Genomic DNA, 12,580 nt, shown 5'->3' with positions numbered 1-12,580 from the left:
CTTGGCAAAAACCCAAATAGTAGCAGCATTCCATGCTACCATCCTATGTCTGTCTCAACTGCATACTATGGAACTTGTCCAAACCGTTTTTTTAAAACCAGCTACATTAACTGCTCTTACCGCATCATCTGGCAACGCGTTCCAGAGCTTAACTACTATATACTGATAGAAAATGTGACCTAAGCTTCCATTTGTGCAGAACAAATTCCCACTGACCAACCTTTCAACAGCACATCATAGCAACTAAGTGCTTCTTTTACAAAGGTGCGCTAGGGCCTTCACGCGCGCAATAGCACGCGTTAAATTCCCGAGTGCACTAGCCACTACCGCCTCCTTTTTAGGAGGCGGTAGATTTTCGGCTACCGCACGCTATAGCGCGCGGTAATTTTGTGCGTGCACTAAAAACCCTAGTGCGCCTTCGTAAAAGGAGCCCTAAATTTTAAAAGATGGTACAAAATAAACAAGATGTAGGATAAAATAGATGTTCTACAGATGTAAAAACATCAATGTTTTTTATTGCCATTTGGTACTACTGAACTTAAAATTATAATGCTATCAGTCTTGCATAGATCCAAAAATATAGTCACAATTTACAAAGAACTACAAACAACAGTTTCAAGAAAGGAAGAGGAGAAAATACTAACTTTATGATTCATTATCTTCCCGTACGTCTCTATTAAGGACTCGGCATAGAAAGGGGTTTCTCCATAAAGCATCTCGTACATGCAGACGCCTAGGGACCACCAGTCACACTCTGGGCCATACTTCCCCTTCCCATCCTCCATAGCCTGCAGGATTTCTGGAGAGATATAATCAGGCGTTCCAACTGCAACTGATGACTGAACCTGCACAACACAAAATGCAAAGGATCAAAAAATAACCATCATATTTTGATTTGGTAGCAATTTCCAGTAAGCTAATTAGGTACAAAGTATGCAGAAACTTCTGCATTGATTTTGCAGAGAGAAAGCACATGGGTAGTTTCTCTCTCAGAATTGTGCCTATTTGTTCAGGCGGAGAAATATGGGTGAAACTATGCATGTTTATTTAAAAATAGAATTTGAGACATGTAAAAACATCCCTGGGAACATCTCTTTTTAATGTAGTCAAATATACTCTTGTGAAAGCATACACATATTTTGACCAATACAAGTTTCTACCCTTGGTGATCTATCCAGCTAATTTAATTATTAATCAGTTAGATCTGTGGTCTCTAGGCCCGCCAGAAACTGTTTTACTTTACTTTTGTGTTTATGATAAACAGACCGAGGGTCTCAAAATAGTACCTGGCGGGCCGCAAGTTTGAGACCACTGAGCTAGAGCAACTACACTAACACACCGAAGAGCTGCATTTGATTCCTGGTTCAGGCTTCTACTTCCAGAGTGAATATGCTACCCTTAATTCTATACAAATCTATTTCATGTATATTCATTGTGGGAATCCTAGTTAGGTATATCCTGAGGACTGAGCTGAGAACTCCTGATCTAAAGGGATGGCCTGGTCTAGGCAGAGTTTTGATGGTAATATAAACTTTTCAATTCTTAGTAATCAATTTTAATATACGGTACACTTGAGGGATAAATATTCAAGAATTTAATAGTTCTTTTAGATCTATTCCCCAATCTGTACCTCTGTGATAGAGTTAGTTCTTTTGCTAGTTTCTGGATACTTATGGCTGGGTCCTTGCTTACAGAGCAAACCAACAGAACTGCTGAATTCGATCATTTATTTATCAAATTTATATCCCGCATAATCCAATGTTCATAGCAGGTTACAAATGATACATTCATAATTAAAATGGCATACATAATTAATAACACAAAATAAAACAAAAATAGATTTGAATCATCATTCATCCTGTGTATCAATTTTTGCAGATCTGAACACAAGTTTGTGCAGATGTCTGTACAAATAAAATACTGTATTTTTCGCTCCATAAGACACATTTCCCCCCCCCCCTCCCCCTGGGTGTACTTTTTTTAAAATTCTGGTGGCAATGGTCTAGCGCGGTCTCGGCAGTAGCTTTCCGCGCTCCTGCCCCTCCCTCGCTGACGGCTGCTTCTCTTTCTGCAGAGCGGGACATAAAGCAGGAGAACGAGTTTTTCGCGCTCGTGCCTGGTCCCATGCCGCTCACTGAATGGCTGCCGTCAAATCGCAAGAACTGACAGCAGCCATTCAGTGAGTGGTGCTGGACCAGGAACGAGCTCAAAAAGCTTGTGCTCCTGCTTTATGCACCGCTCTGCAGAAAGAGAAGCAGCCGTCCAGTGAGGGAGGGGCAGGAGTACAGAAAGCGCCTGCCGAGATCACGCTGGACCACTGCCACTGGAATTTTAAAAAGGGTTCCCGGGGGAGGGGGGTGGGCGGGTGGGGCTACAGACCGATGCAAAGCAGATAGCTGCATGGAGGCTGAGCTCAGGTCGATTTTGCACCTGGAGGATACGCTGTGGCAGCGGATTATGGATTTACGGGACGGAATCCAATCGGGTTGTCAGGATTTCCCCAATGAATATGCATTGAAAGCAGTGCATTTGCATCCATTGAAAGCAGTGCATGCAAATAGATCTCATGCATATTCATTGGGGAAATCCTGAATACCCGATTGGATTCTGGCCCTCGAGGACTGCAGTTGCCCATGTCTGCCCTAGTGCCACATCATGTAGACAGGTAAATCAGCTGATAAAATGGCATCAGATGTGGATAGTAAAACAATGAGCACCTGCAAAACTATAATGCAAGGAGGATTCTATAACGAAAACTTGTGAATGTGACACTTAAATTCTTGACAGGATGGTAACATAAGACATGTTTGCTTCGGAGGGTCTAAATGTATAGCTGAAATCTGAAGTTGTTTTCAATATTTTAGCATTAGAGAAATAGAGCAAACACCCAATACAGACACACAAACAGTAATTTAGTGAGTATCTAGCTAAGAGAATTTTTGCTGATAGGAAGACTGTTTAAAGAAAGGGTGGTCATAACTCTTGGTAGTTTTTAATGATATGTTAACTAAATGGAGAAACAGGATCCTTGAAGGATTTAAGATAATTGTTATTTTTCAGAACAATAATGTGAGGCACCTCAACCTTGAGGAAGAATTTTGAAACATGGTCATGTCGGGAAAGGCAACTTGGAATAACGTTGTAAAGGGAAGATAAGTGGATTAAGTTCATATTTATGGAAATGAAATATTAAGAAATATAAAGAAAAGCATTGTTATATGTAATTTAAAACAAAAAATATGGACCTACGATGACCTCAGGGCAACCATCTGAGGATCTATCATATAATATTAAAAGATTATGACTTACATTAATATAATTGAAGATATTAAGTTTGATCAGTTACTCTGAGACATTTATATTAATATTGAATAAGCGGTAACTGAAATTATAACAAGTATGTTAAATATTGCCATTGAACAATCAAAACAGAGAAACAATCATGCCAAACAAACATGGAGCTCAAATAATACCCCAATGTGTTATAGCAATAGATTATTCTTTCTACCCTTAAGGACTGACTGACATCCAAATTTCAGTTTGGACTCATACATTCTGATTGAGACAGTAGTCAGACACAGGAGATAACTGACAGAGTGGGGCTCCAGAATATCACACCTATCTACTATAAAAGATATTAGCAAGGTAAGATCCTAATCTCTTTTTTTTGTGCAATAGGTATATCATTCTGGATGGATGGGATGTACAAAAGCAGACCCTCAAACCTTGCATTGAAGAATGCTGATGTAGAAGGACTGAGATTGAGATAGTCACTAAAGAATGACACGGGATTGTTTCCTATGGTTATCCACGGAGACAGGAATAGTAATGAATTTTGTCACCGTGTCATTCTCTAATCACAACAAATTTCTAGATAAATCCAGCAATAAAACATTGCAATAATCAAAGCATGGAAATATCAATGTATGGACAACAAAGCAAAAATCTGAAAACATCTAAAGATCACAAAGACATCTAATCATTCACAAACTAGAAAAACACAAAGAAATAATTTTCTGAACTTGACATTTCATTGGTAATGTGGTATTAAGCATGACCCCAAGATTACACATTTTATTCGAGACAGGTAAAGATACATTATCAACCATGATTAATTTTGGTATATCTGAAGAAGTATAGTATAAGAACTTTGGTCTTCCCTACATTAAGGGCCCCTTTTACAAAGCTATGGTAGTGAAGCTGCTGCAGTAAATGTACCTAAGCTCATAGGAATTGAATGGACTTCAGTGCATTTACTGTAGCAGCATTGCTACCATGGGTTTGTAAAAGGGGCCCTAAGTTTCAGATGATTACCTTGAAGCCATTGGACAATGATCATCAAACACCATCACAATTCCTCAATTATGTATGATTCTGATCAGAAATTGGATATTGTCGGTATATATCCAAAATAAAACATGAAGACTCCACAACTTGCAGAGTGGAACTAAGATGATGTTAAACAATGCTGCAGAGAGTACCGATCCTTAAAGCACTCTGCTCTTACCTTTCCTAGCATGAGCTCTTATAGAGTTAATGATTACACATAAAACTAATCCCCTTACTTGTCCAGGAAAAAGCCCAGAGATTTCAATCTATTAAACAGGATTGTATGGTGAACAGTATCATGTGAATCAATAGAGTTTAACAAGTTAGACTGATTAATTTGGTGTGTGCTTTTTAAGATGATTCATTACACTAGAGCTTAATATAATCAGAATTGCTACAGAAGTACAAAGAGGATGCCCATTAGACCATCTAAGCCAGGGGTCTCCAAAGTCCCTCCTCGAGGGCCGAATCCAGTCAGGTTTTCGGGATTTCCCCAATATGCATGAGATCTATGTGGATGTACTGCTTTCAGTGCATATTCATTGGGAAAATCCCGAAAACCTGACTGGATTCGGCCTTCAAGGAGAGACTTTGGAGACCCCTGATCTAAGCTTTTCCATTTTCTTTCAGTTCTTTCCAATAACATGGAAGTTGAAAAAATTTATATAAGGGGTCAGGAAAGTCTGTCTGGGGTCAAATTAACTCTCTGAAAATTTAACAGAATGGGATGAAACTTAGCATATGGGAGAATTGATGAAAAGTCACATCAGTTTCTAAATGGGCCAGATCAGACTGGGAATTCCAGAGAAAAAAAAGCCCCCTAAAAAAAATGGCCTAATACATTTCTATAGGAAAAACTGTTCCAAGTTCTGCAGCTTACATATAGTAAAACAAAGCAGTTAGGGAATTCCTCCTTTCAAACCACCTTCCATCTCCAAAGCTATACCCATCTCTCCTCTAGACCCCCCCTCTTTGGTCTGGCATCCATTATCTTCCCTCTGTTCCCTCATGGTCTGGCATCTTTCTCCTTTCATCTCTCTTTCCCTCCCCCCTGTGGTTTTTAGCATCTCTCTCATTTCCTCCGCTCAGATCTGATATCTCTGTCTCCTTCCCTGTTCTCTGGCATCTCTCTCTCCTCTCTCTATTCCCTTTCCTTTTCTTCTCTGGTCTTCCTTCTTTATTTTCTGCCTCCATCTAAATTAAATTCTTTCTTACTATGCAGTCCTCAGTTTCCCTCTTTTCACTGTGTCTACCCACAGCATGCCACCCTTTTCCTTCATCCCTCCACTATCTCACTAACTCTATCTTCTTCCCCCATCCAACATATGTCCTTTTCCTTTATCCCTGCTTTCACCCAGTATGTGTTCTCTTTCTCCACTTCCATTCAGCATTTGCACTCCCTTCTCCCTACTTCCATCATCTCCCCCTTCTCCCCACTTCCATCATATGCCCTCTTCTCTCTCCCCTTCCCCCCACTTCCATCATATGCCCCTTCTCTCTCTTTTCCCCCACTTCCATCAACTACCCCCTTCTCTCAATCTCTCCATCCACCACAGGCCCATCTCTCTCCCTTCCTCTCACCTTTCTTTCCGATTTTGGCAACAGAATCAGCAATGCCCCCCCCCCCCCCCCGATGACACTCAAGATCGGCAACGGGCCTCCTCCCACCAGCATCAACAGCACTTCAGATCGGCAACGCGGTGCTCAGTCAAAAGCTTCCCTCCGACTCAAACTGTCTGGGCGGAAACAGGAGGCTGCGTCAGAGGGGAAGCTTTGGGCTGAGCACCGCATTGCCAATCTGAAGTGCTGTTGATGCCGGGGGGAGAGTTGTTGAGTGTCATCGCGGGAGGGGGGAGGCCTGTTGCTGATCTTGAATTGCGTCGCGGGAGGGCCCAATGCCAATGCCGATCATCGCCATTGCAGCCTAGCTGCTGATGGCCCCAGAAATTTTCTGTGGACCGATGGTTGAAGAACATTGACCTAGACAGTCATACTGCAAGTATAACCAAAAGTTTAACAAGGCTGCCCAGACAGAACTTATACGTAGCAATTAGGCGATTGAAAACCAGGTCTAAATGCCCAGAAGGTATCCAAAGTGACCAGATAACCACTGCAAACACAAAGTACAGACCCCACACACTCCCCCAGTGATCTCGGGCCCCCCTTTTCCCCCCACCTCCATAAAAATCATTAAAAAACTACATATCTACCTCCAGAACATCAGCACCTGGCTTAGGAAAGCCTAGTAGAGCAGCACAGAGGTGGCTTAAGTAGTCTGGGGCTATTGAGGTTGTAGACAGGGGAGTCTAGTAGGTTTGGGGGGGCTCACCATGACCTATAAGGGAGTTGTGCTGAGATATGTATATGGCACCCTTTTTGTGAAGTTCACAGCAGTGCCCTGTAAGGTGCCCCACTACTGTGTTGCTGTCTGGGTGTCCAATCCATCACTTTGCTGGCCCCTCCCATGTCCAAAAGGTCTTGTTCTATGCGTTTTTGACTTGGATTTAGCGGTCTGGCCAACCAAATGGCTGGACGTATACTTAGACGATTTTTGAAAAAGAAAAATATTTTGGACATATTTTTCGCGAATGGACTTTAGACACTGCCAACTTTGAGCGACTAACGACTAAGGCCCAAAACGGACTTAGCCGTTTCTTTTGATTATGCCCCTCTAAGCATATCTCCTAGTGTTATTATGCTTCAAGAAACACAAATGTCTAATACTTCTCTTCTCACCAAAACATGTAAATGCACCATCTATTGATAGAAGAGGAGGCTTTAATACTCTCATTCTTCATTACAAATTCAAATCTTTAATCAATATATTGATCCTGGTGGAAAACGGATTATAGTAGAATTAACAATATATACTTCTAAATTGTTGTTAATGTATATGCCCCAAATTTAAACTCTCCGGAGATTTTCAAGGAGCTCCTTTTAAAAATACAAGTTTTAGAATCTCTTCCAATCATATTGACAGGTGATTTCAACTTGCCTTATGATCATATATTAGATAAACAATCAAAACACAAGATATCCCTGCAAAAGGCTACAACAGCATTTCACTCCCTTATTACACAGTTATTCCTGACAGATCCATGGAGGATACAACACCCAAAAGAGAAAACATACACATTTCACTCTATACCTCATCATAGTTTCTCTAGAGCGGACTATATATTCATATCTAACTCTTAACTCAATTTTGTTTTTACTATACACATATCAGCCATTCTTATATCTAATCATGCTATCATCTCACTCTCCTAAAATTGGAACACCACATCTCCCCCCAAATCTCCTTTGTGGAGGTTACAAACTCACTTCTCACGGATGATATTATTTTACATATTAAAAATTTTATACCTGAATTTTTCAATAACTCCCCTTCTTCAGATATTAATCTATTAACAATCTGGTAATAATTTAAAGTCACCCTCAGAGGCAAATTCATATCAATATTGGCTCATAAGAATAAAAAGGAAAAAGCCTTAAAAATTGACTTTGAATCTCAAATCCAGCTAGAAGAAACCATATATTCAAACTAATGATCCCACTATATATGACAGATTATGTCATCTTAACTATAAATATAATAATTTAATCTCATCACAAGTTATGCATGAAATTTTCATTTCTGACTCAAAATACTATGCAGAAAACAATAAATGAAACGACAGAAAAAGTACAGATCTCTGCCATACAACTTCAAGATAATAAATTAGTCACATTCTTAAAAGATATTCTTCATGCTTTTAGCACATTTTATTCCTTCTTATATCAATCTAAATCTCCTTCGGATACTCCCTTAATTGCTGAATTCTTAAAAGATTTACCAGGTCCTAAATGGTCAGATTCTGATAACTTAATCATGAACAAACATATAAACAACGATAAACTCGTAATTGCACTGAAGCAACTACAAATAGGAAAATCTCCTAGACCAGACAAAATCCCAGTGGAATTTTCACAAAATTTTCAAAACTGATTTGTCAGACTGGCTTCTCCAATTATATAATGTCATTAATAGTCAATTTTCAGAAGCAATTATTACAGTTCTTCCCAAGCCAAATAAAGATCCACTCCTTGTACAAAATTATCAACCAATATCCCTGCTTAATGTCAATTATAAAATACATGCCAAAAATTTTGTAAATAGATTAAAGAGTGTTATTGATAAAGTAATATATCCAAATCAAGCTGGTTTTATGCCAGGTCAATTAAACTCAGATAATTCTCATTTATTTTTTCATTTAATACAATTGGCAGAATTACAGCATAGTAACATAGTAGATGACGGCAGATAAAGACCTGAATGGTCCATCCAGTCTGCCCAACCTGATTCAATTTAAATTTTTTCTTCTTAGTTATTTCTGGACAAGAATCCAAAGCTCTACCCAGTACTGAGCTTGGACCTACTGCCGAAATCTCCATTAAAACCTACTCAAGCCCATCTATACCCTCCCAGCCATTGAAGCCCTCCCCTGCCCATCCTCCACCAAACGGCCATATACAAACCCAGACCATGCAAGTCTGCCCAGTACTGGCCTTAGTTCAATTTTTAATATTATTTTCTGATTCTAGATCCTCTGTGTTCATCCCACGCTTCTTTGAACTCAGTCACACTTTTACTCTCCACCACCTCTCTCGGGAGCACACTCCAGGCATCCACCTCTCTCTCCGTAAAGTAGAATTTCCTAACATTGCTCTTGAATCTACCACCCCTCAACTTCAAATTATGTCCTCCGGTTTTACCATTTTCCTTCCTCTGGAAAAGATTTTGTTCTACGTTAATACACTTCAAGTATTTGAACGTCTGAATCATATCTCTTCTGTCTCTCCTTTCCTCTAGGGTATACATATTCAGGGCTTCCAGTCTCTCCTCATATGTCTTCTGGCACAAGCCTCCTATCATTTTCGTCGCCCTCCTCTGGACCGCTTCAAGTCTTCTTACGTCCTTCGCCAGATACAGTCTCCAAAACTGAACACAATACTCCAAGTGGGGCCTTACCAATGACCTGTACAGGGACATCAATACCTTCTTCCTTCTACTGGCTATGCCTCTCTTTATAAAGCAGCAGCCACTGCCTTGCCACACTGTTTTTTCACCTTTAGATCTTCGGACACTATCACCCCAAGGTCCCTCTCCCCATCCGTGTATATCAGCTTCTCTCCTCCCAGCATATACGGTTCCTTCCGATTATTAATCCCCAAATGCATTACTCTGTATTTCTTTGCATTGAATTTTAGTTGCCAGGTATTAGACCATTCCTCTTAACTTTTGCAGCTCCTTTTTCATATTTTCCACTCCCTTTTCGGTGTCTACTTTGTTACAAATCTTGGTATCATCTGCAAAAAGGCACACTTTTCCTTCTAACCCTTCAGCAATGTCACTTACATACATATTGAACAGGATTGGCCCCAGCACCGAACCCTGAGAGACTCCACTACTCACCTTTCCTTCCTCCGAGCGACTTCCATTAACCACCACCCTCTGGCATCTTTAATAGCTTTATCTTTAGATGCAGAGAAAGTATTAGCCAGGGTCAAATGGAATGATTTATTCTCTGTATTGAATTGGTTTGATGTGCTTCAGAAGGTTAAAAGTATTATACTCCAATCCCTCTGCCAGAATTATAGCTAGCAACTCTCTACCTTCTGCCTTTAAATTATATAGAGGAACAAGACAAGGTTGTCCTTTGTCTCCATTTCTGTTCAATTTGGCTTTAGAACCTTTATTGATTGCTCAGATCTAATCTCAACATTTCTGGTATCATATATAAGTCTATTGAGATCAAATTGTCAGCGTACGCTGATGATGTATTACTATATATCTCTAATCCAGAGTTATCCATTTCTGAAACTCGTCATGTGATTAAACTATTTTCTTTTCTGGTTACAAAATTAACTGAAACTCTTCCTTTAAATAATTACTCACATTCAGGTTTAGTGAAATCCTTTAATTTAATTTGGGTTACTCACAAAATTAAATATCTAGGCACTGAATTGACTAAGGCTCCTTTTACGAAGCCGCGTTAGCGGTTTAACACGCGTAATAGTGTGTGCTAAACTGCTAGCCGCTACCGCCTCCTCTTGAGCAGGTGGTAGTTTTTTGGCTAGCGCAGGGGTTAGCGCGTGATAAAAAGTCACGTGCAATAAAGCTGCTAACGCGGCTTCGTAAAAGGAGCCCTAAATCCATAAAAGAGACCAGAACTATAAATAGTGAAAAAATAATCTCCTTAGTTAAAACACTCCTACTCTCGGCATCCTCTAAATCTAACATGGTGGGGCAGATTTGAAACCATTAAAATGATGCTTGCCCCCCCAAATAAATTATATTCTACTCATGATTCCCATGCTATTTTCAGCTACTTTCTAAAGAATATTAGATAAAATATTAATTACCTTTTTGTGGAAAAACAACCAACCTAGAATAGCATTGAAAAAATTGAAGCTGAAAAAAAAAAAAGGAGGTGCACTGTTTCCTGATTTTATTTCATATCATAAGGCTTTTATAACACAAGAAGGTTTACATTGGTTCTCTGATCATAGTTATACACCAGTTTGGTACATGATAGAACAGGTAGAAAAAAAATGTATTTCAAAGGCAAAGAAGAAACTAACTCCAAACATTACTCTCATGACTGCATTATTTTCACAACTTCTAATTGTCTCATAGATCTTAATAAGACACTTGAATATAGAATCATAGACTCATTACATTTCTCCCCACGGTATAACCCCAATATCCTTATTAACAAAAAACCTTTCCCATGGAAGAAATGGATTGACATCGGCTGTCTTACATTCACGGATCTTCTTAACTCACATAGAAATTTAACGTCATTTTTAGAGCTTCAATCCAAGTACTCACCATCTAATCAGAATTTTTATAAATAGTTACAATTACATTGTTTTCATTACAATTCTTTGGTTAAAAATCTTCAAGATCATATCCCCACTATATATGCTTTTGCGACAACTTTGCTATTTAAAGGTCATACAGCATCAGTTTTAAATAAAATAATCTCATGCAAATTCATTAGGAAATTCCTGAAAACCCGACTGGATTGCGGCCCTCGAGGACCAGGGTTTTTTTTAATTTTTATTAAATTTCCAAACTACCATTGTGCAAACAATTTCAATATACATAATATTACACGAAATGCACATTAAACTTATAGACATTAATGCACAATTATTCCCCCCCCCCTTAAATAATCATAAAATGGACATGTCCTCTAATTCAGCAGTCTGCTGCAAAAATTTGGCAACCCAATGGATTAAACAACAAGGAAGAGTGAAACCTCCTTAGTGGGTTCCAAGGCTCCTATGCACTGATGCCAAACCATGCAATATTATCCCTCTCAAAAAAACTCAAGATATCATATTGGTCCATCACCTATGTTATCATTATCTATACAACAGCATTGCATATTTAAGGGATCTGAGGAAGAGGTCTTTCTCCAGTACTCCATGCAGAATCCAAAAAATTCTGCACACCATTCAAAAAGTACAGACTGTCATCTGCCTCTGATCACAGGGGCTGCACTAAACAGGTCAGCTAGACGGCAGTCGCCCAGACTCCACTGTGTTGCTTCTGACATGCACACATGCTTCTCCCCACTTATGGTCCATAGAAACAACTAGAGTGTTCTGCACTGACTAGTCTAGCTCAATCTGACCCTCTATTTGCTTTAGCAACCCTAAAGGAGGCTCTGGCTTCTGGATTCTCTGGGGCTTACGATAGTACTGAAAAGTGTCTGTTACATTCTCTCAATTTTATTTTTTTCAATAACTATCAATCCCAAGCATGAAGCCCTAAGGCAATGCTGCCTGGCCTCAAAAGATCCCTCAATGGGTGACTTGGAGTGGAGGGAGGAATACAGACCACCATTGGCTGTTTAGAAAATCCAAATAAAACCCCAGGACCAAGTACTTGGGAATTACAGAGCAGGCACACAAATCAGTTTGCTCACCAGAACCTCTCAAATCTTGTTGCATCAACACATCTTCCACCTGCTAAAGACAGAGCAATATTGATCGGCTTCCAGCATATAGGGAAATTGATCAGATTTGTTCTGTCTGCTGACAGGAGAGCAAATGACTTTGGACTGTTCTGGAACAGATGAAAAGAACAGCTATTAATACTTCCGATATCTCTACTTTTTCCAAACTAAGCTTTCTCTATACATATCCCAAGGTTTGGGATGGGCATGCATTTAGCACAGACAATCCTTATTTGAAAAAA

The 12,580-nt window shown here is 39.5% G+C and overlaps 1 protein-coding gene across 2 annotated transcripts in view; it reads right to left on the bottom strand.

The window, feature by feature from the left end:
- CDC42BPA (CDC42 binding protein kinase alpha) overlaps positions 1-12,580 on the bottom strand; it is a 488,866-nt gene that overhangs the window by 249,032 nt on the left and 227,254 nt on the right. For both annotated transcript variants that reach the window (XM_033938547.1, XM_033938546.1), the window contains exon 7: positions 645-845. In XM_033938547.1, coding sequence (XP_033794438.1) covers positions 645-845 — 201 coding nt within the window. The remainder of the gene's footprint in view (positions 1-644; positions 846-12,580) is intronic.

This window comes from Geotrypetes seraphini, chromosome 3 (assembly GCF_902459505.1).
Source record: "Geotrypetes seraphini chromosome 3, aGeoSer1.1, whole genome shotgun sequence".
Taxonomy (NCBI): Eukaryota; Metazoa; Chordata; class Amphibia; order Gymnophiona; family Dermophiidae; genus Geotrypetes; species Geotrypetes seraphini.
Note: the sequence above shows the minus strand (reverse complement) of the source record. Positions and strands in the feature narration are given on the sequence as shown.